The sequence below is a fragment of the Pteronotus mesoamericanus genome, unplaced genomic scaffold (assembly GCF_021234165.1).
Source record: "Pteronotus mesoamericanus isolate MK-2021 breed Mesoamerican mustached bat unplaced genomic scaffold, CSHL_Meso_final contig_502, whole genome shotgun sequence".
NCBI lineage: Eukaryota > Metazoa > Chordata > Mammalia > Chiroptera > Mormoopidae > Pteronotus > Pteronotus mesoamericanus.
The window spans coordinates 4632683-4659731 of record NW_026555187.1 but is presented as its reverse complement, the minus strand read 5'-3'; the positions used below and the strand labels follow the sequence as shown (position 1 = coordinate 4659731).

Below are 27049 nucleotides of genomic sequence, written 5' to 3'. Positions count from 1 at the left end.
CCAAAATTACTCTCTCAGAAGTGCCATGAGAGGCAGAAACACAGACCTGAAGTTCTAGTTAAGTCAACATGCTGATTTTTCTTTTTCCCATCCCTAAATCATCAGGCAAATTTAACAATTTGCTATTCTGGAAATTGTGCTTTCTTCCTTTTAAAGTAAATCTTTACTGCTCCAGCTGTAATTTGCCAGGTAAGTACCTTCGTTAAGAAAGGGTATTCTAATGTGTCCCCAGTCACTCTCAACTGTCCCTATGAAATGTGAGGGCCATGGCATCATTACCAAACGTCCACTTTCATGTGGGGCAGGGAGAGCAGAATCCTGGTTGCCAAACTCACTTCTTGTAAGAATGTGTAACGCGAGACTCCAGCAGTGAACGATGTCATCTTCCACAATCTGCCCGAAACCCGAGACAAAGCCGACTCCTTGGGCCGACGCGCACAGAATGGCAGCCGTGCCCTTCCTCCTTACCTGTTATGCACTAATTCAGCCATCAGCTTGAGCACAGGTGTGGTACAGGCCGGATCGTGGTACCACAACTCAATCGCCCGCTGGAGAATGGGCATGTAGGAGGGGTATCTATAAATGAAAGCTAAGGAAGAATTCTGAATCCAGGAAGGACAGAATTTAAAACAATTTCTCAGCTCTGGCCCAGGACAACTGTCTGATTACAGTTCTCTAATTTCCTGTCTCTTGCTTGCTAATATTGGAATGACTGTGTGCCCTTTAACTTGTAATAGGTATCTAATAATACAATGTAATTTACATACTGCCTTTCTTCTGAAGAGCACAATGTATTTCATATTGTAATTTATTCTCTTACCAATTGTGGCATAATAGGAAATCAGCCATTTCTGTTATGTAACTATTGGAAAAACAGAGGCACTCAGATTTGAAATGATTTGGTCGAATTATGAAGTAAGGTTAGACTTTGTAATTCCTAGTAAAGCTGTCTTTTTTTAGTAGATTGAAATGTCTCTCTTTCCTAAGTGTGGCGAAATTCCTGCGCAACACCTCTGCAGTGGGAGAGTTCCCCAGGCATCTGTGCTGTGACTCAGAGAAGCTGGGAGGCAGCTCATCGACTTCCTCCTCAGTGAGCAGGGCAGACAGCATTATGTCACCAGGCCACTATGGAACAGCAGCTGACAGGGCATATGTAGGGCAGGTCTTCCAGGCCACTCTTCCCCCTGTCTTTGTCCCCGATGACCCATCACTTGTTCAAAAGTCAGTGACGGCTAGCTGTGATACGTGTTAGGATACATCCATTCAAACAGCATCATGAAGCTGGTCTTGGCATTGAAGGCAAAAGCTATCCCTCTCAGGTCTCTTACCAGGCCAACTAGAGTTCGCTGCAGAAGGCAAAATTATGTTAAAAACAGAAGAAAAAACAAACTTATAACCACCTGATGGTGCCTTCACGTATCTGTAATGAAATTCTTCCTCCCACTGTTCAACAAATAATCCTTCCCAAATATTCGGAATTTATCTCTTCCACATGAGAATGAAAACTTTTCCCTTGGAAAAGTAGTTTTAGAACCTTGTTATACTAAAAAAGGGATAGTCCCTGGCCCATCATGGCAAAAGGAGAAAGCTTACACAAGAAGAGGTAGGAAAAGAAAGGCAAAAAGAGGTGGAACAGCCAGGTGCCCCGAAGGCCCAGCGCCACCCCTGGTGACCGAAGGTGCTGCAGCACTGCGGGCCCCGGGGCAGGCCCCGCTGGAGGCTGAGGGGTCTACGGGGTTCCTGGGAATAAGCCCGATGGGCTGAACCTTAGAGCCGAAAAGCGCTAGACTGTACTTTTTCAAAAAGAGACAGAGGTCAGATTTGCCTGAAGTCACGCTGCAAGGTGGCAAGAGGGCTAGAACGAGGCCCCACAGCACCTAGACTCCAAATCCAATGCTTCCTTTCTCAGAAGAACTTTTACTTGTGGGCCCTGAACAGCAGTGAGCCTCCTCTTAAAAGCTAGTAGCCACCAGTAGGCTTAGGGAGGTAGCACATTTGCGTATCCTGACTCATTTGTTAAAAATGTCCGTACTTGTACTGCCTGCCTGCCTTAAACAAACAGTTCCATTCCTAACCCGATGCCATGAGCCCAATGTTTGAGTCTAAGACATGGTCACTATGAAAGACTTGTTACATGAGGTGTAACAAAGATGTGGGAGTAGTTGTAGTTCATGGCCATGATGTTTCCTTTCATTAATTTTACTTGCTTTGCATGGAAGTAATGTGATGGGAGAAGGGCCGACATCCCTGTTACCCTTGATGTTGGTCGTCACTCTTGCCTATGTTGCTGGTATGTTCTACACTAACTTAGCTTTGAACGGCACGCATCTCAGACCCTAGAACACTGGTCTAAAAAGGAGAGAGGGGGACCAAGTGGAGCTGCTCTCTGACTCCTCTGCTGACTTGAATGTAGAAAACTAAGAGGCTTTCTAAAGATGAAAAATTAGCATTTTAGAGTATCAGTAACACTGGGCATTTTGGGGGGACAATCCCCCTGGCTAGTGGGTGGCTCCAAAATTCTGCCTCAATGTCATTATGAACGCTATGAAAACGCCCTACAGATATTCATGGCACAGTGTCTTCTGGTTTTGGTACAGAGATCTACAGGTAAGGAGGGCAATGTACGTGAAGTAAAAAGATGAGGAAAGCAATATCCAAAAATTAGGAGAGCCCAGAATCAATAACTAAGGGTAAATTTAAAATTCCATATATGTAGAAATTCATAAGCCCTTCTAAATGACTCATGTATTGAAAAAAATCTTAATGGGAATTAGAAAGTGCAAAAAACTGAATAAAAAAAATTTTGCACATCAAAACTTGTGAGCATACTTAACACTATTAAGCTTATATAGTTAAATTTTATGTGGGTTTTTTTAAAAAATGTTTTTTAATCCTCATCTGAGGACATTTTTATTGATTTTAAAGAAGGAGGAAGTGAGGGAGAGAGGGAAAGAGGGAGAGAGAGAGGCAAAAAGAGAGAGGCAGGCACATATATATGTGAGAGAGAAACATCGATCGGTTGCCCTGACCAGGGATCGAATCCACAACCCAGGTATGTGCCCTGACTGGGAATTAAACCCACAAGCTTTTGGTGTACAGGATGGCACTCCAGCCAATTGAGCCAGCTGGCCAGAGCCTGCGTGCGTGCATGTGTGTGTGTGCGCGTACACACCACAATTAAAACAAGTTTTGGAAAAATATACCTAGAGGTACATTTCGAGTCTTACATGGTTACAACAGGATCTAAGGGCTGAAAAGTTAAGAAGTCAGAATAGAATAACCCCAAGGAAAATACATGAAAATAAAAATAAATGAAATTTAAAACAGATAAAATATAGCTGAAACAAAGTAAAAGAAATGCAGACTAATGAAACTAATGTAGTATTAAAAATGAAAAGGGAGCATAAACTAAAGACACAACAGATTGGCAAGGCAAAAACATAAAATAACTTTATGCTCATATATTTGAAAACTTCACAGGAAAAAAACCTCCCATCCAAGTACTAACCAGGCCCGACCCTGCTTAGCTTCCGAGATCAGGCGAGATCGGACGCGTTCAGGGTGGTACAGCCGTAGACGAGAAAACAAATCCTAATGGTTGCTTAGGAACACACTTTAACATTAATAGAGAGTTTATAAACCCATACTGGCTCTTCTATTTCAAAATCCCAGGAGTGAGGGCGATAAAATACAAAGCTAACCCAGTGGAAAATTTATGGATAAGCACTCTTTTCTGCACTCCTGGCTAATCTGGTCTCCATCAGAACTGTCCAGAAGCTGACCTGTCGGCGGGGGAAGGACTCACCTTTGCCTCTTGTTCATTGAAAGTATTCGTGCTAAACATCTGGGCCACAGCTTCAAATGCTGCGGTGAGTGGCAGCATGAACTGCTCATACTGATCTTCATCCTCTCCTGTAAGGGAAACGAGCAGGATGTGACCCCAATGCACAACATTTAAAGTTGTGTGTGCACATGAAAAACAAGACACTGTAAGAGATGAGCAGATTTAAGGGTACATGAAGGGCCTTTTATTACTCCAACAGCTATTAATAGTAATTTCAGAATAAAATATACATACAGGAACCATTTTTAAACTTGAAAATGGCAGAAAGCTTCTTGTTCAGGAATGTTCATACTTTTTCGACTGGCTTATAACATCAGAGATTCATATGTGTGTATGAGGCACTCTGATTTATTTATTTTTCCTTAAGTAAGAACCAGATGAGACTCCAACTAGAATCAGGCATGTATAGAGGCTTTGTTCACATTTTTTGTTTCAGTGACCTTTCATAAGCTTAAAAAAATTTTAACATCCCTGTAGCAGCAGTCAATTTAAGTAGCCCAAAATTATGCCGCCGCCGTTCTGCTCCAGCTGTCAGTGGACCCCAGACTGCGAACATCACAGCCGGGGCTAGAAAGGTGCTTGTGGCATCAGAGAGCACACGTGCTACTGAACTGAGAAATAAAAGGTCTCGGTTGCCGCCTCGGGTAGGTTGCACCCATTTGAGGTGGAGAGGAGTAAGACCAACAAGATGCGTTTAAAAATTTCAACCCCCAACTCCCTTATTTTATAGATGAGAAATACAAGCAGAATTTTAAAACCACTGCACATCAGCCGAAAACTTCAGGTGCATCGTTATTCTCTTCCAGGGACAGGGACCACGACAGCGTGGTGTAGTCTTTGTGAAGTCAGGCTATTTCATGTAGTTTTGTTACTGTTGAAACAACAGGAGAGACCTCTCCCAACATCTAGTTTTCTATCCTTAAGTAAAACTTTAGAACGTGTCAGGTCATTTCATGAGCCTCTAGGATTTATTGCAGTACCTAAATCCACCATGAGGAGACGCCCAAGTGCTGTGTAGAAGGTAGTCCGACACCGCATGTCTGTCAGGTTGGACTGATTGTTAATACCCAAAAACGAAAAGTGCTCGCTCTGTTGAAAAAAGAGAAAACAAGTGAAAACAATAAAAACATGGGTTAGAGGCAGAAAGCAAGCTAGTCGTTTTAGAATTATGGGGCCCTTTCAGGCTACTGGCTACATCGCCATTCCTTAATGGTATGAGGGATATTAAAAAAATTGTTTTTGTCATTGTTTACCTAGACCTAATTTATCTTAGTACGAACAACAGCAGATCGTTAGGACCCCAAAGAGCAGCTCTGACAGCAGTTAAGCAGGAGTGGTCGGCGCGGTGGGAGTCAGGAACGGCCTGCAGCCAGGCAGCACCCAGGACCCAATCTACTACCTCCTCTACATGCTCAGAAGGCGCGAGCAGAGGCAGGCGGAGGGGCTACCATCACTCACCGTGTGATTGTTCAGCATGAACTGTACCGCACTAAGCTTCACTAGTTTCCTTACACTACTGTACGTGAAGACAAAGGAAGAGGGTCAAGGGAAATGTGATGTGAACCCAGAATCTTCAAAGCACAATGAAACTACTTTATCCGAAGTACAATTTCTTTCTTTACTATGAATTCCATACCCAGATAATCTTATTTTTCTTAACTACTTGAGCCTAACACTATCCAAAGGGAAAGAAAATGTGTTCTCTTCTAAGCAGTACTGAACTGATCCATGAAGAGAACACATACTGAACTCCTATCTGTAAAAAACTAGGTAAAGGCCTGCAATTTCTCCCAAGAGTCATAAATACCCTAAAGTAACTTTTCTCAACAAGGCTTCTAAGTGACAATTAAGCCCTGAAGGCCTGCCTAAGGCATCCATTGTGTGCAGCGGATTAACTTTTTCTCCCAGGCATTTCAAAGGTACTAGCTACATACACTCACTCAGTATATGTCCGGTTTACTTCTCTGGCAGAGCCCTGGCTGTGAAAGGCTGTCTTAGAGCAACTCAGACGTTCAGCAGACCTAGCCCAAGTCAGGAAGAAGCACAGCCACTGCTTTTATCGCGAAACTTGTGATCAGGCTGCTTCTCTCAACAGGCTGACAATCAGGATGGACTCTGCTGCCACTAAGGATGGTGAACTCCTGGCCATGGGGAATATGTACCCATCAGACAGATCTGTTGGGTGTCTGTGGATCTTAGAGACAGCCAGGGATAAACCGCGGCAAACCGTCCACTTGTGGGTGGGCCCATTCTGGGGGGCCTGGAATTATTCCTGGATTCTGTGTGGGCACTGCCTCTGGCTCCCAGGAGAACACAGGACGCTTAAGTACATATAAAGCTAAATGCAAGTGGAAAGGGCAGGCAGTTGTGGTTTCCAGGAGGGCCGCACACCCGTGCCCAGGGTGCACAGAAAAGGATATCCAATGGAGAGGTCATTGAGGAGCTGCAGTGTCTTGGAGGTGATTGGTTCACAGCGGCCCCAGTACTTCAGGTTGGTGATGCTGGAGGACAAAAAGAAAAAAAAAAGCAGGAGACACTTTTGATTTGCCTGATCTCCCTGAGGGTTGGGAGAAGAAAATCATCCATCACGAATCACCACACATCTGCATCACCAATTCACAGACATCACAACCACAAAAAATGGGTATAAAATCTCCGTACTTACATTTGGTTGACTAGAAAAATTATCCTTCAGATAATCTTCACTACTTGGTTCCAAAGCTACACTGGCCCATACCCAGGCCCTTGGAATTCTGGGGCACTCCAGGGCTGATTTCTGCAGCAAGGGTAAGAGATTTCTGCGGCAGTGATAACATGCAGACGTATGCAATTCTGCACCTGCACCATCCACTGTCAGCTGCAGAATTCTAGTAGCCCTTGCTTCTGGGTTCTCGGCTGGCAGAGTCCTTTAGACCCCCTTTGCCTTTTTCATCTTAAATTATTAACCAGCTCATGGATATGAGTGTTTAGGATTGGGATGGCTGGAAGGAGGCAAAGCATGATTTTGCACACAGCCCTGGGTAATTTGGCTCCTAGTGTGTGCTTTGGTAAATTGAACTCCTAAAAAAAGGAAAATGTACACGAAGGGGGCACAACTTAAAAAAACACAACAACAACAAAAAAAGGGCCAATTAGGAGCTTTTTTTTCTTCCAACTTTGAAGACAAGTCCAACAATAGCGCTGGGTTTTGGAGATTCAAGACCCTCACAGGGTGTGATGCTTCTTGAAAGGAATATGCCTGTTTTAAAGAGGGGCCCTCCTCCTGGGGGGCCTGCCTAGTGAAAAGCAGCACCAGAAAGCGCATGCCCGCTTGGGGCACCCCTGGCGGCAGGAGGACGAGCGAGAGGCGGAGCCCCCATCGCGGGGGGGGGAGGGCCGTTTTCATAATGCCGTGACAGGGTTTCACCTGGGACTCCGGAGGCTGTGGATGAGAGTCCACGTGCACAAAATGAAATCCTCGCCTGCACAAGCCTGGAATGCTCTGGGGCCGGGCCATATCTCTAAGCACAGCTTGTCACACACTCAAATGCACAATTTTCTGACGCAAACGATCAATGCTGGAAAACCAAGGCACTGGCAGCACAATGCCAAGATCACATTTTACAGTTGCCACAGGATGACAAGGGACTCCTGCTGATGGCGAGCCAGGACACTTACATTTTTCCTATGAAGACGCTTAGGACCATGGTCTCATCATTCAAGCCCAGGACTTCCGAGAGTCGGCGGTACAGCTGGTGGTGGTAAGAGGGGAGAAAGGAACCGGAAAACATGGATTAGAAACACTGCATCCCAGTCCTGTCTGTGTCCTCCTTCAGGGCAAGGCGTGGGAAGAGAGTGGACAGCAACGCAGGGAGGTCTAGTGCAGCGATAAGCTAGTTTCTGAGCACTACTAAATACTGGAGAGGTGTGGAGCTACCTTACAGTCCCCCTTCAACCCCGAATTTACACTGTCACGACCCTCCGCTGCATGAGCTCATGCATAGGAACTAAAAACTGACAATTCCAGGGACACCAACAGAGGTTTGGCCGGCTATTTCTTAAGTAAATGGAGCACCAGAGAAATGGGCCCATTCTTTGGTGAGTCTCCCAATTCCACAGACCAAGAGAAGACATTTGGACTCTCCTGATACATAAAATCTGGGGACTGGATCTGAGCTGCTACCAGTGGTTCCCCTCAATCAGCAATTCCACCAGCAGAAAGGGAAACCAATGGAGCCAACAGAGAGTCTGTTACCTTAGAGGATTTTTGCACCTGGTCCCCAATGTAGATCTTACGAAACTGTTCAAAAAAGCTCAGCATGGCCAGTTCTAGCTTCTCGTTGCCCGCCTGAGCCAGCCGAGAATCGGTGAGGTTCATGAGCTGGAGCACCCTAGAGGAAGAAGAGCAACGGTTCTCTCAGCAGCAGGATATCCCGGCCCTCTCCTTCCCATCCCATCTGAAGGGCGTTCTCTGCAGGCTCTCAGCACTGCGGAGGGAACAGAATTCTCCATTTCTGCCACACAGGAACCACAGCCAAGGAATAAATATGAACGATTAGTTGGTTTAAACCTTTCAATCCAGTGAAACTGCAGACTGATGCAGAACCTGTAATCAGCTGAAAAGTAGTGGGGGAAAAAAACTCCCCTAATACTACAAAAATGGTCTTCCTTGAAATGTCTGTGAGACCTTGAGTAAAGCAATTTATTTTCCGAGTCCCAGTTCCTCACTTATAAAAACGAGGGAGACTGAAGGAAACCAGTGATTCGCAATCTTTTTTCTCAGAGCCATGAAAGAAACGGACACACGTGAAGGGCAATGTGCCCAGGCAGTAACACTTCCAGGGACGAGGAGCTGACCTGCTACCTGGGACCACATCCCTTCTGCCTGCACTGGTCCCCCTGAAAGAAGGCCTATACACTGCAAGTAAGAAGTCACGCTGAATGAGTAAGAATAGTAGTATTGCAAGTGAGTCATCTGACATTCTGAGATTGTGAGAAGGGGTAAAACTAAATGTGACGTATAATGAGTAAATTAGACCCAGTCATTGTGTTGCAACACTCAAATTAAGAACTGGTACAGAAGGGACTAACTCAATTTATACTGTGACATACACACAGTGTCACACCAGGCTGCAAACTCAAAGAGGTATTAGATGTCATCCTTAGTAAGTCTTTGCTCTTCAAAAAAAAAAAAAAAAGGCCAGCGAGTTGTGCTGTGAAGACTTCTGTCAGAACTAAGGCGCCTAGGGCAGATGGACATCTGATAAACAAAATGGGGTGGAAAGAGACAAAGGGGGATTTCAGAATACAAGTAAGGCTTACCGGATGGAAATGCCCGGGACCAACACATTCTAAGGCATCCTGTTAAAATGTGTTTACCTCTAAGAAGAGTATCCAAAAGTTTAGAACCCTTCAGGGTAGCATTTCTTTGAAAGGCCAAAACCAAAGCAGTCCACATTTTATTAATTTTGGGGCACTGTCCTTAAACAGATATAAAAGCTGCTTCCTAGTCTGGTTTTCCTAATTCTGTATCCATGAATTCTATGCTGAATTACTACAATTTTTTTTTTGTCAGGATGGTAGACAGAGTTCTTGCCATACTGAGAAAAGGTTTAGAGTTGGACCTGTAACAGTCCTTCATTTTCATGAGCAATCAGCTTTATGAGATTATATTCTATAAATGGGAGGGAAGCATTAACAAGAGCATGTCCGGTTCCCTGTGGTCTCAGAACCCAAAAGGGGGCGTGGGTGGGAGCGGGGCATGGCAGTGACATGGGGAGCACTTACCGACAGACAAGCTCACCATCCATAGCATCTTGCTCATCAGTGCTGGCAAAAGAGACCCGGCCACCAATCACTGCACCAATGATGTAAACCAGCCACGTCAGCCTTCCTGCAACAGGGAGAAGACCCACCACTGTCACCCTAGTCATGGTTTCATGAAGGAGTCCCTCACTGTGGGGTTCATTTCTTACTAGGAGCCTCCTTTACCTAAGGACGGCATGGCACGTCAGTCTTCCTTTTCCTACAGAGCATAGCTCCTACTCTGCTCTGGGCAGGGTGGTGCCAAGGGGGAAATCCATCAGATAACCAAGGGTCCCCTAGCAGCCAAGGCCATTACGCTGGACTGCAGTACTTCCTTAAAGTTAAAGAAAACCACTGCAGATGACTTTAGTTACTCTGCCCTAGTCCCTTGTGACACTTAAATACTTTTTTGTGTATATGGGGTAACTGATGATGGAGGAACCCTTTTGAGGGAAAGCAGGAGAGGTGGCCGCGAGAGAAAGGGCACCGACAGCACCCGCGCCCAGCCCGGCCCGCCGCGCGCTCACCCTCCTGCACGGCGATGTCCATGGGGCTCGCAGTGGCGCTCTGCAGCAGCTCCTGATAGGACTGGGCCGACTGGTCAAACAACTGCACCAGGAGCGCGCACGTCTTCTCGTATTCACAGCGCCCAATTGTCGACAGCTGGTCCAGCTGCTGCTGGACCAGACCCGTGTCCTCCAGAGGATCCTCCAGTCCATCTCTACTCCCAAAGGAAGAAATATGTCTATTATTCTCCCCATCTGAGCAGCTTTCCTCTTCATTTAGCCACTATTTCCATGGCAGAGGCCTGGATCCCAACACTACTTTTAACCAAGGAAGGAGTATGAAAACAATTTGAAGGCCGCTATCTTCAGCGTGGTGCCAGTCTCCCTTAGGAGTATTTTGCTTGTTGGTCTGATCTTTCAATCTGAGCTTGCAGTCCTTAACAGCTGTCAGCCTGGACCCCCTCATCTGTATGTTCCTCCCTCCCATGAGCTCTGGCTTCTTAGCCTCTCACTTGTTGTTGACCATAGTAAACTTTGGGGTGACAAGTGCCCTGTCCCTGAGTGAAGACATTCTGACCAGATGTTTTGGAATTCAGAAATCTTCAGGTTATAGGGAGGCTATAGGATGCTTCTGTCATGGAATATGAACCCTCAATAGACTCTGTGTGTGGTATGTCAAATAACAGTACGTATAGCAAAATGTGTAAATATTATGATGAATACTCATATTAAGTCAAATTCTTAAAAAAGCCTACAAAGGGTTTCTAGTGCATGTTAAGTTTTGCTGCCAACTGATTTTTGGTGCCAAACTTAAAAGAAAATTTAGTTTTCACATCTTGGATTTCAGAATTGCAGATGGGGCCCTACGGATTTATACCAGGTCTTGCCTTATCTACTAGCTTGTAAATTTGAAAATCTTATCATATTACAAGCTCTCCGTCTATTATTACATCATAGGATGACAATCCAGCAGCAGCAGCAGCACCACCACCACCACCACCACTACAACTAATAGGCCGCAGCTGTGTGTTTACCATGGTCCACACAGTGGGCCAGGACATAGTAATTTCATCCCCACAACAACCTTGCCCAAGAGTACACAACTATTAGCTGGCTCTCTGGGCCCAGAGCCCACACACATAACCACTCCCCAAGAGGGTCTCTCTGAAACCAGCGGACTCCCCCGCAATAGAAACCATGTAGCTAATAAAACAACGTCTCCCAGTGGGCTCCACAAATACTCAGCTTTTGCAATGATTCAAGTCATAAAAGAGCTGAGACAGTGAATTGTTATGACAATTAAATGCACTCGAACCTAAGGAAATTAAGAATCCTACTTGAAATAGCTGATGAAAGAATATATAGTCTTAAAAGTTCTCATCACAAGAAAAAAAAAGCACCCGTATGTGGATGTTAACCATACTTATTGTGATCCCCCTGCAGTATATAAAAATATTGAATCACTATATTGTACATCTGAAACTAACAGAATGCTGTATGTCAATTATATCTCAATGAAAAAGAAAGGTTAAATGAGGTCTTAAGGCCCAGCAGGACTGGTGTCCTTGAAGAAGAAAACAAGGCAGGCGCGTCTGCGAGCGCACAGCAGGCCCTGCGAGGCCGCAGAGAGGGCGGCCGCCTGCGAGCCCGCGGAGAAGCCCCGCCAGGAACCCACACTGCTGCCGCCTGGGTCTCAGACTTCTAGCTTCTACAACTGTGAGAAAAATAAATGTGTGTTGTTTCAAGAGGGAAGAAACCCCAAACAAACAAAAAACCCCCACACAAACAAGAAAGGTCTCTAGAACAAAGAGTAACTTTACACAGGTCATTTTTGAAAGGGTCTTACATTCCTTTAGCTATAGGTTTCTGGTCTAGTTAACAGTCAGGGCAGACAGAAACCATGTGTTAATGTAATGCAATCAGTGATCAGCTACCCAGAACTGTATCTGCTAGTAAGCTCTGGATTGTGCAATCTCTTTTTATCTACTTAGTATTTTAGGAGTTCACATTAAGCACCTATAACTTACCTATTATAATTCTCATCATCTATTGTCTATAAATGTCTCTCTCTTGTTTAAAGAAAATCAGTGGCAAGGACAAACATCATGCTGATATACTTTGCATTCAAAGGTATTGCTAGTGATGGCAATGATAGGAGAGTTCAAATAGGATGTTAAAGACTGCTCTTTCAGATTTTGTTATTCTGCCGACATAAAAACACGACCATTAGCAGTGTTTGCCCCGATAAGCCTCCTATCCAATACATTTGTGCCCACTGGGTGTCTGATCTCTGGCAAGTCTGACACCAGGCTGCTGGTGGGGGATGAGGGAGGCTGTCTCAGTGTCCTTACCTCAGTATGATGTGCACAGATTCCAAACGGGATGTGATGTAGGCTTTGGTGACTTCAGGAGTGTAAGTTTCCAGCATGTGGGGCTCTGTGGCTTTCACATATGGCACAGAGGCTGCCAGCCGCTGCCACAAGCTCAGGAGATAGTGCACACTATTTGGGGCAAATTCCCAGTGCTATGGAAAACCAAAAGAGCAGGAGGCATATTTCCTATTTTGTACACAATACACTAGTCCCATGCCACTCGACACAAAGGATGAAGATTTAAAAAGATGATAAACTTTTATGGGCTTTGTTCTGTGTAAGGCAACTAGTCTAACGTGTTTCTTAGTATTTCAGGGGTTAAGCATCTAATGAAGAAGCTGTTCTACGCTGGATGAGTAAACCTTACCACAAGGAAAACCTTGCGTCAGTGATTCTTGAACATCAGTACGCATGAGAATCACTTAGAGAACATGGTAGAAAGAGATGCCGGGGTTCCATCCGGAACCTAGTAAACCAGAAATTGTGGGGATAAGATGCAAGCACCTGTCTTTTTCAAGCTCCTCGGATGACTCTCATGCAAGCCGTAATGTTTGGGAGGCAGAGCCCTACTTTACACGACTAAGAATGAGAGGGCGTGGACTCTCCCTACTTTTCTGTCTAGCTCCCTGTTCCAACCCTGCCTTTTTGGAGGTGATTCGGAGGGGACTCTCCCTGCCTTGCATCTAAATATTATCCTTGCAATTCCCACATGTTCTTCTCCCAACAGTCCTTGCACTTTCGTAATACACATGAGTAGGCTACGACAGTATCTGCTCCACAAGGTTACCCTACATGTACTTATATACACTTTGGCCGCCACCCAAAAAAAAGAGAGAGAAAAAAGAAAGGAAGGAAGGAAGGAAGGAAGGAAGGAAGGAAGGGAGGGAGAAAAGAAAGAACACTCTTTTAAGATAAAAACCAGTGAGCAAGAGAACAGGTTTCCATGTTTCCAATGTTTAAGAAGAACGAACCAAGCAATCAAAGACAAACCTGTAGGCTGGTCACTGTGAAGTTAGCTATCAATCGGATAACCTCAGGGTAGTTTTCCACCTTTACTAATTCTCCCAGTTGATAGTTACTCTTCAGTCGGGCCAGTAGTCTGCAGAACTCATGGTAATTGTTTGGGTCTGATAAACTCTGGCGACAGCACAGGAGGAAAACAAAAGGTACAGCGTGATTCAGTACACTTCCCAGTGACATTTGGAATGGCATGAGGGGAGGGGGGAGTCTACTTTAACTTCTGAGATGCAAGTCATCATTCAGAATGACACATTTGTATAATGTTTCTTCAAAATAATCTTATAAAAAGGATGGTCACATTGATTATCTCATCTGTTCATAACAGTCACCATGCGGCATTATTAGCCTCAAATGAAAGAGGCTGATACAGAAGCCCAGAAGGATCACACTACAGGCCTGAGGGTGTGAAGTTGATAAATGGCAGATAAGGGGCATGATCTAAGATGTAACCAGTCTGTTTGCTTCCCGTCAATTAAAGGAAAGATAATGAAATTTTCACGTTAATGTCTGTCAAATTTATCATCACGTACAATTAAAAGACAGTAGCAAAGCTATGCAAATGTTTTATACATTTATATTATCATGGCTATAATAAACTTATCTATTCCTATGTCATGTTTATATATTTTATTATATACTTATATCAAACTTCTGATTTGTTTGCACATTATACCTGCATATTTGTTTCCTTATACACCTTCTTCTATGAGCACTGGAAGACATAATGTGTTCTGTTCACCACGCTATCCCTGGCACACAGGTGTGTCATGAAATTTGTGGAATGAATGACAAATATTTGAATAAGAAATCTCTCCCTTCCCACCTAAAAGTAGCCTAAAAGTATGGATTTACACTTCCATAAATAACGTACATTCCAAAAAATAAAAATAAAAACAAAAAACAAATTTAAATTCTTAATTTCTTGGAGAAAAATGACTACAGTCCATCTGTCTTTTCCTGTACAGAGAGTGACCCTTTCTACAACTCTGGCGCTCCTGAAGCTAGAGGGTGCAAGCTCCTCTTTTGAGCAAATGTTCTCAAGAATTTTGTGTAAGTATAGATTCACTAAAATCTTTTGAAGAACAACTGGCTGAGCTGTTTTCTGGGATTTCCACTAAGTATGGCCTCTAGATGAATATCCTTGTGACTTGTAACAGATAGACACATACACAGAAAATCCTATATATCATATATATTCAGATAAAACGAATCCTCAGATCTTACCTGTGGATTTTCCAGTATTCGCTTAACACCATCAACAAGATGAGAGAGAAACTTGGCCCTCTCTGCGTTGTTAAACAGGGATCTTCTGACCGAGGCGATCTGTACTAAGCAGGATAATACCTAAAAACAGGGCACAACCCAAACACCACTGATTTTAAAAAGAATGTACAACGATTTTCATGGTCTTTTCCAATCCAACAGCATTCTTCTTTACAGATGCCACTAGTTCTGTTCTTCCAACCCTTGCTACGATTATAATAGTATACAAAGATCAAGGACGATATAGCTTTAAAAAAACCCCAAAAAGAGCATTACGCCTAATTTGATCATAACCTAAAGTCACACTCTGGAAATTCACTGCGGCATTATTCTTTGACAACCCCAATGGCTGCTTCCTTGATTCTTGTTAAGATATATATTTAAGGCTTGAAAATACCATGCAATTCACAGTTTGAATAAAGCTTTAGATTTAGGGTTTTCTTTTCTGTTTTATTAAGACCTTTTGACTAAATCAGGCTTTGCTATGTAGTGCTACAATGAAGTAACCAAGTCGTATCTGTGCCATGAAAAGAAACAGCTTTTATGCTGAAAACATTTTACTCTTTCCCTACTGTGCTAGATATTTATATTCTCTGCCCCTCCAGATCTATTTTCTAGCGTCTCCACCCTGCTCTGTTCCCTGGGAGGCTGGCCTCTGCGACTAACAACAGCCAAGCCCTCTTGCCCTCTTGCTTCCAGTTGGCTTCAACCATTGGAAAGTACCAGCAAGGAGATGAGAGCAGGAGGCAAGCAGTGCCACCCCGCACTGGGCCAGGGCTGGCAGCCTTCCACCTCTGCTATGCAGCCTGACCCTGGGCCGCAGGCTGGCTTTCTCCAGGGCTCCCTACACTGCCCCTTGAAGCTTCCCACAATTGCTCGCCCCAGGGGGTACCGTCGATCCTCTTTTGGATTTCCTTAATTTTGCCCATACCTTTATAAATTGCCTTTTCATTAATCACCCTTCTTGAGTACATTACTTTCCTACAGTAAACTTGATGAAAACAACAATTAATTCATGCTTCGCTAAAGCGAAGGTCTACATTAATTTGGAAAAGTGCCACAATGACCAGGTAAGTAGCCCACTGTAGAAACACTATGCAAAACACTCATTAGCTTACTAGGTTTTCTTTGCATATTTTGTACAACGGCGTTTTACCCCAACAATCTGAAATACCAGACCTATGTTTTTTAGGACCTGAATTTTGTGATTTGAGAGGTTTAATTGCTTTAAAGGAGAAATACCTCATTCCCAAGAGCTTTCAAATGTTATTTAGAAATAAGTATGCAAGTCTGCCTTCCCATTTCAGCTCCCATTTATCACTTATGCCTGAGGGATTTTCAAAACTTTTCTCACTCAGGACAACTTTCAGCTCCACAATAAGGTGAATCCCTGCACTCTAGCTTGTGGCAGTATGAGGTATAAAGATGGGATCCAAACACTTGACATCTGCAGCAATTTGTCATTAGATAGGAATGTTGTTAAAAGAATTAAGACTTTACGGCAAGAACTTTTAAGCTACAAGCTTCATCCTGGCTAGATAACCAACTCTACTATTTCCATGCTTTAGTTCTGTGATTTTGTACAACAAAACAAACATTAGACTCATTCACTATTGCCACTCTCTGGAAATGGGTTTCAGAAACTGACTCACCAAAGGTGAAAATGAAGGAGGGATGGAATGATAGAGGTCAAAAAACAGCTGCAGAGTTGAAGAGTCCAAGAACGCTGGAAGAGAGAGACACAAGAGCACTTTACTGAGGATGCCTGCACACTGCTGCTGGCACTATGTGTTAGGGAGCACGTATTTCCGCTTTCTTACTCATATGGAATATGTCCTTTGAAAGTGACAAGCTAATAAGAGCTTTTTGTTTTCCTTTCGAAAGCACTAGTTTTTAGCTCTTCTGAGAAACAGATCTATATACCTCTGATAACCAAAGAACTTAAGACAACCAGGATTCCGTTCATGGCAAGAATTTTTATCCTTAGGAACACACAAACGTAAGCGTATGTTCTTTTGCTTGATTTTGTTTTGAAAGGTAGACATCACCTCATGTGAACATCTCTAGGTGGCTAATGTAAGATGGTCAAAGTCACATGAGTGAGTAACTAAGAGTTCTTCCAGGCTGGCGGATCTAGAAGATCCTCCAAGAACCTCTCCCTTACTTCGTAAAGGTAGGTGTTGAAACTCAAAGTGTTCTCAAACAATAAGCAAGGAATTGCCGAGGGTCCTTGCGCTCACCCTGTAGATGCTGTGAGCCGAGCGGCAGTCCGTTGGAGAGGCCTACCTGATCTCCAGCTGGTGGGAATCTGGACTGTGCACAGGTCATCTGAGGACTCATCAGTAGATGTGCCGATGAAGTCAAAGTTCAGGCAGTTATGAGTGAGTTTGAGCAGCTGCATGAGCAAACCATGCTGACTTTCATCATTCAAGTTTAGGTTCTTTCCAGAAGCCTGTAAAAATTACCACGCAATGAGCCCCAAACAATCACTCCTCTTTCCAAGCCTTCTACCAGACTCACAAGCAGGCTGCTGAGCCAGAAAAGCAGGCTGTATTTCAACGCAGAAACATGATGTTTCTCCTGCCACAAGATGCTGTGCTTCTACTACCTTACTGTCAACATGAATATCCTAGCTCCTTACCTGGTATTACAACCCATTTACCGTAAAACATGAAGTTAGTATTTAAAGAAATCTCCTTTTTGACACTTATTCTTTACATGTAGACACAGTAGCAACAGGGAATCCTGAAGCAATATATGCGGTTACTTCGTTTGTATGTGAAATTTTAGGTAATTCTAGAAAGGGTTAAGTTTAAACTCTGGGAGGAAGTGCTAGTAAGTTTTGTATCTGTCCTACCTCTTTTTAATATTACCATCACCAGCATCAACAAAAATCTTTCAAACAAAACTTAACAAAACCACTACTGAACCTTCTTTAGTCACTCGCAGTTTACCTGCCTATAGCTCAATGCTGGTCCACTGTTACTGGGACTCTCATAATCAAAGCTCACAGCAGCTATGACCCTGGTGAATGTTTGGTTGGCTAACTGTTTTTCATAGTATCAGTGAGGAGGATGCAAACCTCGGGTTTCTCAAAAGCATTCCCCTCCACGGGGTACAACAGCTTTTTCAAGGCAGCTTGCCCACCCTGAGGACTGTCTGGGAATTCTGAGATAAGTAGGTAACTGAGGAATAAGGTGGACATCATTAAGTTGAATGACAGAAAGAATCCAAACTTGTTTCTAAAATGAAAACTGGGACATACTGCAAAATGAGAACAAGAACCAAAAAACCCCAAATCCCCCAAAGGAACAAAGAGCCAGAGTCTCATCTCATTTAGCTTTCTATAGGGACAAAGCAGCCAAACATTGTTAAGTATGTGCAGAAACACGTAAGTTAACATTTCTTAGTTCAACTCTGTCAATAAATGAATTGAAACACCAACTTTTCTATTTTAAAACAGGTAATTTCCTTATGTGATACTGTCTATCCCTTCAGGTTATGAAATCTAAATGGATGTTGAAATTTTAAAATATGCTTTTCCTTACAGATGTTGCTTGTTTATTTGCTGCCTTTAGCTCAGCAGGGGGTGGGGAGTCAGCCTAGTTTTAGTGCGTTAACAACGTCATCTGAGCCTGCTTTCAGGGCACTAAAGCTAACATGCTTTTACTCACTCGTACAGGAAGATTTTATGTGGGTACGAAAAAAACAAACAACAGAACCTCAAACTTTGTGGTAAACTAGATTCCTTTAAGATAGCGGCACAGGATTAAGTATTCCCTTACTGCTCTTACACAGGGAAAGAGATCTGAAATAGGGGAATCGCAATCCTTTCTCTAACGTCAGTGGTCAGTCTGGCAAGTTTCTTTAGCATCTTGGACATAGGTATTATGTGAGAGATGATGATGATGATGATGATGATGACGACGATGACGAGGATGAGTAAGCAGACGCATACGTGCCCACGGGGTCCAGTAAGAGCCAATCTGAACGGAATGTCCACTCATTCTCATCCTTTCAAAATGAATGAGGAAGCCAGACCCAACCTACAATCTCACCTGTTTTAATAAATTGCAGGAAAGTGTGAAGATATCAAATAACGACGAATCTCGGAAAGAAGAGGCTATTTTTCTGTGCTTGGTTAAAGGGTGAGTGGTGTCTGCCTATGCAGAAAAATAAACCAATGCAAGTTTTAGAATTAAAGCAAAGAAAAATTTTTTCATGCAGACTTCAAATAAACTAATTTCCAATAAGAGCAACATAAATACAAAAATACATTTTTAACATTTAAATCACTATGAAATCACATAAAGTGAGATGGTGAAAGAATAAGCTGCTAACAGCCAGGATATCAGGTCTCTAGAGCTTACAGCAGGAAGACAGGGGAAGGAGTGGTATCTCCATGGCAAAGTTTTAATTTCCATGGCACTTAGGTAAAATTTAACTAAATTTGGCAGATACTGCTAATAATTACTATTATGTTACATTGTGGTTTAGTTTAGGCAACAGACAGCAGCAAGGCTTGGGCTTTGGCAAGGGGTCCCCTGGGCTGAAATTGCTGCAGAATTCCCAGAATCAGCCATTAGCCAACAGCCAGGGACTTACATGTCAACAGCCTGTTTATTTCTACATGAAGCCCAACCGCAAAAGTAAACACTTTAATTCAATTGTTGTGCTGGTTACTTATTCTGCTGTTCTTGTCTTTTCAGCCACATTTTACAGGTTTTTGCACTTAAGGACTGTCTTTCACTTCTTTAGTATGTCTTCCATTCCTGACACATACAGGTATTCAATAATGGAATAAAAAAACCTTCAAAGTTGTCAAGGCATTTTTAGTCCAATTGAAAGCCTAAATCTCTTCTATATACTGACCAATTCACCCAAGAGGGAGCCCATTTTGTTTTTGGCACATTAAAGAATAACGAGGCAAGGTTTCCAACAGACAACCAAGTTATGGGCCCTCCTACATTTCATTTCCAAGTTCAAGTAGGAATGGTAACAGAAATACACTTTCGGATTTGAATCTGACAAACCCCTAAAAAATCCACAGAGGATTAAGTTATGAAGAGGTTCAAAATATTCCTCAGTCCCAGCCTCAGTGTCACTGTGTTATCACCGGTGTCCTCGGTAAGTCATCACTCGACTATTATGTACCATGCTGACCATAATACCAAAAATAATTACATTAAATGTGTCACACACATTTCTACTGTTTTCTAAAGAAAGACAAGTAAAATTTTGAAGTTTTTTTTTTTTAATACCAACATTGTATTTAGTTAATGTATGCTCTCTGACTACAAAGATAACAGTAGTTATTTAAGAAGTTAGTTATTAAGAGCACAGGCTCTGGAATAAAGGCTATGTGGGTTCAAGTTGAGATACTGCTGCCTACTGTGCCACCTTAGATAAGTTATTTAGCCTTTATGTACCTCAGTGGCCTTTGGAAATGGTGTAACTATGTACCTATCCAGGACTATTGTGAGAATGAAAGAAGTTAATATAAGTGCTTAGAACAGCGCCTGTCACACAGTAATCACTCCAACGCAAAAGCTATTATTATAATTACCAACCACAATGGGGACTGCACGTGACAGTACCAACTCCAGATTTTAATAAGTGAGGCAAGTGTATTTAAAATTGTACCGCTTCACACTTAAAATTTCTCATGGGTTAATAAAAATGTCTGCATAAGTATAAGCAATAGCAACAGTGATGCCAATGTAATTATTAGCTGACAACTGAATGGTGAGATATTACAACTAATATTAATATTGGTCTGTCCAATAATTATAAATTTTAGCTGTATACAAAAGTAAATAACTGAAAAAATAACAGCCACAGCAACAGGAAGCCGCTGGTGTTTCCTCTGTAGTGATCTGCATCATCAACGCCCTTTTAAAAATCACCTGGTATTTAGTAGAATGTTTTATGCATTACCAGCAAAATCTTTAATTCTGGGACATGGTAATTTTTAAATAATTACAAACACGCATTAATGTACACAGCAGAAAAGGCACACATATCATGCTGGTTCCACTTTTGTGGTTCCTTTTTTTGGACTCATTCTTTTTCATTAGCAAAGAAATTATTTCATTAAGGTTTTGACTTAGGACCACTGCTTGCTTGCATCTCTAACAATGAAGGTGAATACCAGTGAGGAAAGCTGAGATGGGGATAAAATATTCTGGAGACAAAAGGGGATCAGGACAAAAAGAGTGAGATAGGTTGTATTTACAGAGGAAAGTCCAATGCAACTACTTTGTTTCAAAGGGGCATTAATCACTTACCGCAAAAGCACACAACTGCCAAAAAAGATCATCCCACACAGAGCAGAAAACACCAATACTAAGAAAAAATATGGCACTTACTTCAATGAGGAAGGCTGTAGCACTTACTTGATTAATTTCATTGGTCAACTGGGATAAAATCGTGACGCCAATGATGCAGTATTCAACACTATCCTGGTTAGAGAACGCAAAGCAGAAAGAGGAGGGGTGTGAGGCTGCTTTCAGCACTGGAAGCGCAAGACAGCCTTTAGGAACGGCAGAATCGTGTGCTGTTATAAAACTGCCTGGACAAGGCGGCATGAAATCGCAGTTTAAAACTGCTGCTTTGCAGGACACAAAGCCTGACTGCCATAAAGAAGACTGCTAAATCTGACTTCATCAAAACTGGGAACTTTCATATTGTAAAAAGAACCACAAGCATCACACCATGCACATTATAAAAAGTGGCAAAACACACTTAAGACAAAGGACAAATGAATGTGTAATATAATTTACAAAGAAATTGTATACAACAAGAAAAAGGCAAAGAACTCCACTAAAAAATGTACCTAAGATTTAAATAAGTTCATAGAAAAACAAAAATTAGGTAGTAAACTAACATATGAAAAATTGTTCTGTCCCATTCATAACTCAAATGTTGAGATACCAATTCTCTTTACCTGTTAACCTGGAAAAATAAAAAAGTTGAGCTCCCGGGGCAGAGGCCAAGGGAGACAGGCATCTCTTAATTGTTGGAGGGAGAAACTTTTTTTGAGGGTGACTTGGAACTATCTTTAAAAGCCAAAATACACATATCTTTTTGATTGAGTGATTCCAATAATCCCTACACACTTATTTGAAGTATGAATATATATATATATAGATCAACCTATCTATCTGAATAGTCACTGAGGTATTTATTTAACAATTTAATGGTCAAAGTACAGAAATAAGGCATGCTCCCGTTCTGGGAGCATACCTGTGCCTCTCCCTTTCCCTCCCCCGCCTTCTTTCCCAACAGGCGTGCTCCTAAACGTTAAGGGTCTCCACAAGACATGCAATGAGGGGAGCAGTGGGCAGTGGCAGCTTGTCCCAGGCTAACTCCCCGAGCCTGTCTCCAAGGCCCCCTTTCCTTTGACTCCCCAGTGAGCCGGCAGCAGCCTGGCCTTGGCTCACTTCTTTCCCATGTTTCTAGAGGGCCAAAGTAGTCTCCTGTTGCTTCTTCTGTACTAGGCCCTTTCTTGTTTCACCGTCTCCAGCTTTAATAAATGTACTCTTAAGCCCTGGCTGGTGGCTCAGCTGGTTGGAACATCATCCCATACACCAAAAGGCTGCAGGTTCGATCCCTAGTCAGGGCATGTACGAGAGCAACTGATCAATGTTTCTCTCATATGGATGTTTCTTTCTCTCAACTCAATAAATGTACTCTCAAAAACAAAACAAACATCAAACTAAATGCCTACCCATAAGAGATCAGTTAATTAAATTATGGTATTTTAGATCAGAATACTATGTAGGCATTAGAAAGAATAAAGAAGGCTTGCTGACGTGTAAACATGCAAAGCCAAGACATACAAAGGGGAAAAAAGGCACAGAAGAGAATTACCACGTAATTCTATTTTGTGTACTTTTTAGACAGAACAGAATAAAAGTATCTACATGTTGCTTCTCCCATTCCTATTAAATATACACATCATACCTGTAAAAACCTTGTGACGTCCGTGATTGCATTTCTGAAGACGTAGTCATCCTTCTGACAGTCGAACCAGCCCAGCTTTGTGATTCTGGCATATAGCTGGATAAGTGCTTGTGTCACAAAAGTAGCCAGCTTTGGCCGAGTGGCAAGGTAGTTGAGCACATAGTTCCCTATAAAACAAAAACAATCTATGTTGATAGAAAGCTCTGCCTGCTGGGGAAGGGCATCCATCTTTAAATGCACAAAATGTCCAAGAAATGGTAAATTTTATACTACCAGCCCTAAACTCCCTTAATTCTTCATGCCACTGAGAAATGGGACTTTGAATTTAAGATTAGTAGGCTTTCCAACTCAGAATTTTATACTTGTCACAATGAATAATCTGAAGTATGGCAGCCTTGAATCTACCCCTAGATGGTTAAAAAACATGGTCTGCACAGAATTCACAATCTTAACAATGTTTTTCTTAGTTATTTGTGGCAGTAAGGACTGAATGAAACAAACCGCCAGACAACAAAAGGGGTTACTGAGGTTTTATCTAGAAGTTATTATTTTGGGCACTCTTCACTTTTGTAAGCTGAAAATTCAGGGGTGGGGGGAGGGGCCTGTATTCCAAATATTCTGTATGCTTAGCAATTTCAGAACATCACCAAATGAGCAACACACAATTAACTATTGCCAGCACATCACTGAACAAACTAACTTCTGTAGGAGAGAACAGACAATTCTCTACTTACGAATATCTATTCGTTGCTCCAACGGCAGAGGGTTGTTTGTGCGTGATACAAGCTTTGTAAGGCATGTAGCTGCCAGTAGCTGGGAGTACGACGACTGTGAAAAGAGTGGGGCAGTCAGTCATGAGGTTTTTTTATTTGGAGATTTGTACTCAGACTCAAGGAAGATTAGCTTTGCTATATTCGGTCTTCTGGATTTTAGGGGTCTATCATTCTAAAAGGCCTATGTAGCACATGTGCTCATTTAGCTGATTCTAATCATGACCAAGGGGCAGGATGAAGCAAACATGGATCGAAGAGACTCCAGCATATCCATCCCTTCAAGGGGACAGATGGTAGAGGGGATCTTTTCAGAAAGATTAAAATTTTTAGATAACAAATCTCTTCTTTCCTTTAAACCAAGGAATCTTCTCCTATCACTAACCTGGTTAAAGTGATGCTTCAAAAAGCTTCACCTCACAAATATTCCCAAAGTCACCTCAAAACATCCCTAGAGTGTGGCAGAAAGAAAGAAAGAGGAGCCGCAGAGGGAACGAGCACACCATGCTGTGCAGTTAAACCGCAGATGATGCTCTTCTGCCAGCACAGCTGTCAATCAGCTACAGCGTTGGAAAATGTGTATGTCAGTTTTAAAGTGAATTCCTAAGTTAGTTGAAGAAAGAAAAATTATGACCACAGCAATGGAATACCATTATCATATTTTCAAGTGTGGATTTTTAATGAATTACAACCTTACGCAGAATCAGAATAATCTATCTGATCATAATGTGCAAGACGGAGTCATGTGTGAATCCCTCCATGTGGTTGTATTACATAATATCCTAACAGAGAAAGGCTTAGAAGCATCAAAGATAATTCTTTTTTTTATTGTTCAAATATATTTGTCTCCATTTTCCCGCTACCACCTTCCCCTGCCCCCTCACCCCCAAAGATAATTTTCTATGGAACTGAAGTCCTAAAGACAGTAGGCCATCCATAGGCATTACATAATATCACTTGTTATAAAAATAATTTAAGCTTAAGAAAAAAATCAATGAAAGTGACTTTGACATATGACTTTCATTCAGCACCACTGAACACGGTTTAAACTGATTAGAGTGGGTATGTCAAATCATTAAAAATGTAAGAGAAGCTACTATAACTATGTATGTGGTATGTAACTATACACAATGTAACATGCAAACGGTCTTTACACATAATTCCAATAAATCTGCTAAGTTACTAAGAAGTCAATAGCGATTAAAAAGGAAAACTCCACTATAATTAAGCGTTTTTAGCTTTGCAACGGTCCTATTTTATTCCAGCCTGCTTCCTGTCAACAGGAGGATCTCATGTTAACATAGTGTCAGCAATCACACTATGGGGCTCCAGTGGCAGTCAACGGGGAAACCTGCTTGTGTATCTTCCATGGTACAGATCTAAGTGGATCAATCCTAAGATCAAGCACAGATATCTATAAAATACTACATGTGAAAACAGAGCAGAGAACCATGCAACCTCTGACCGTGAGTGTGACCTTCAGATGCTTGGAAGAAGTTAGCTTACCAGCTACTAAAGGATAATTTTTAACAACCGTATTTTTTTCTGTTTGTTGCATAACAGTGTAACACTTCTTGTGAAAATTCCAAAATGGAATCATCTAGAATTCTGCCCTCTCAACAAATCAGTTGCTTTCGTTCTTTTCACACTTCTCTCCAGTCATAAGGACAGTACTAGCTGCTAGTCTGGCTGGAATTCTGACTCTCTCAAAGCCTTTTCATGATACTCTGGCTGGATTCTTGGCCTTCCTAAGACCTCCATCTTGCCAAAAATATTAATTTAACCAAACTATGTCTCATTAAAAGCATCGATGTGATCATCGCACTGCTATTTTCTGCATCAAGACCATTCCCCCACACCTCTAGGCAATAAGCAGAGGCTACAGTGCAGAGGAGGAAAACCAGGGAAGACTAGGGTCTTGTAAGGTGACATGACTTTGTGGGTAAGAAAGGACATTTATATACAGCCCTGTCTTCTGTGCAAATAGGTAGAACTTAAGAGCAAACAACAGAAAAGAAGTCCCAGAAATCAGACTCAAGACGAAAAATGACAGGACAAAACAGATGTTCAATGAGATTTTTCTGATGAGGTTTCTCTTTGTTTTTGCTAACCTGGCAGGTATGGTGCTTTTTAAAAGTGAAATTAAGAAGGCAGAGGCAGCAAGGAGAATCAAGGAACAGACGCTATCCCCACCCACCCCTAAATCAGCGTATATTTTCGTAAACCTCTGTTTTCCTTTAGGATTCTTCAAATCTTACGTACACTTCCTCTTTCGAGGAGCAGCTGGCACTTGTTCAGGCAGTCGGGGCTGTTGGTGAATTCAACCAAGGCTTTCTCTGCCTGGAGTCGAGTGGCTGTGTCTGTGGTTTCATACAGCTGTTTGCACAGATTCTCTAGCTGGGCCAGGCTCTGGAAAAGATCAGTCAAGAAAGAAATCAGTACAGCCAACTACATAAGCAAGATACTGTGCTCAAAATTACTGGATAAAGACAAATAATCATCAATGAAGAAAGACTTGCTTCTCAACTCTCAGAAGCCAGGTGACCTTTATCTAACAATATCCATTTATAACTCTATTTGATGCTTTAGAAGACAAAAATGAGAGAATGCCTAATCAATCCATAAATTTTTTCAGTTACTCCCTTAAAGATCAATCACGAATGAACATTTTTCCCCTTGAAAATATCCATTCCCCTAAGCTTTTCCAAAAGGCTTTCAAACGAAAATTCAAAGAGTACTTGTTTGCCAACATTATGAATACTAGAGGTACTGCTGTAAAATTAAGAGCATAAACACATACTACAGCTGCCACGTATATCTTTCCATGGTTTTAAATCTCTTCCCTTTGCCAAGTAGCTATCAGCTCCCAATTCTGTGCGCCGTGAGGGTGGCCAGCCTCCCTGAGGGCCCTGCAGGGAGCAAATACGCACCTTCCTCCCTGGGTCCCTCATGGCTCAAGTTCCGCAGGCTTCTCTTCTGCTGTACTTTAAACTCTTGCGTCAGTTCCAAATTTAAAATGGCAGGGTCAAAATAAATTCAACCCTAACATATGCTCACACACAGATAAAACAAGGGAAACGCCCCCAAACAAACCCTTCTCTCCAAATCTTGAACCAGTTCCAAGGAGGCAGGAGGGGAGGGGCATGTGCTTTGGTCAGAACCCCAAAGGGACACAAATCTTCTTCCACTTAATGTGATGTTTAAGAGCAAAGAGGAAAGAACTAGTAGGAGTTGACTTAACTACCACCTTTCACCAACTGGAGAGGAGGACAAACATCTGTTAGTCTTTAAAGGAATGGTGTGGACTTTCAAAAGGAATTTCTTAACAGTAGATAGGAAGATTTGGTTTAGTTCAAGGAATCCTACTATTAGAAATGACAATTCTGACATGAACAAACATAATACTAATAATTAAACAAACCAACCTGGGTAAATAGCCTAAAATATATCACAGAGCCAGCTCTGCCCAAGGCTTTTATTATTACTTTATTTCACTATGCTGTGACTATAAATCACAGCTTTCCC

The 27049-nt window shown here is 42.3% G+C and overlaps 1 protein-coding gene across 2 annotated transcripts in view; it reads right to left on the bottom strand.

The window, feature by feature from the left end:
- XPO7 (exportin 7) overlaps positions 1 to 26587 on the bottom strand; it is a 34941-nt gene extending 8354 nt beyond the window's left edge. Inside the window, exons 1-21 of one of the 2 annotated variants that reach the window (XM_054578952.1) lie at positions 26455 to 26587; positions 25787 to 25933; positions 23489 to 23582; positions 22755 to 22921; positions 21158 to 21250; positions 18848 to 18952; positions 17076 to 17241; positions 16442 to 16515; positions 14751 to 14870; positions 13497 to 13643; positions 12486 to 12658; positions 10156 to 10349; positions 9611 to 9716; positions 8079 to 8214; positions 7502 to 7575; positions 6265 to 6345; positions 5303 to 5366; positions 4825 to 4933; positions 3806 to 3912; positions 1258 to 1346; positions 469 to 576 (exon numbers count right to left, since the gene is read on the bottom strand). In XM_054578952.1, coding sequence (XP_054434927.1) covers positions 469 to 576; positions 1258 to 1346; positions 3806 to 3912; positions 4825 to 4933; positions 5303 to 5366; positions 6265 to 6345; positions 7502 to 7575; positions 8079 to 8214; positions 9611 to 9716; positions 10156 to 10349; positions 12486 to 12658; positions 13497 to 13643; positions 14751 to 14870; positions 16442 to 16515; positions 17076 to 17241; positions 18848 to 18952; positions 21158 to 21250; positions 22755 to 22921; positions 23489 to 23582; positions 25787 to 25933; positions 26455 to 26475 — 2375 coding nt within the window. In that variant the 5' untranslated portion in view covers positions 26476 to 26587. The remainder of the gene's footprint in view (positions 1 to 468; positions 577 to 1257; positions 1347 to 3805; positions 3913 to 4824; positions 4934 to 5302; positions 5367 to 6264; positions 6346 to 7501; positions 7576 to 8078; positions 8215 to 9610; positions 9717 to 10155; positions 10350 to 12485; positions 12659 to 13496; positions 13644 to 14750; positions 14871 to 16441; positions 16516 to 17075; positions 17242 to 18847; positions 18953 to 21157; positions 21251 to 22754; positions 22922 to 23488; positions 23583 to 25786; positions 25934 to 26454) is intronic. The other variant, XM_054578953.1, reaches the window with a different exon arrangement.
- Positions 26588 to 27049: the final 462 nt, after the last annotated feature.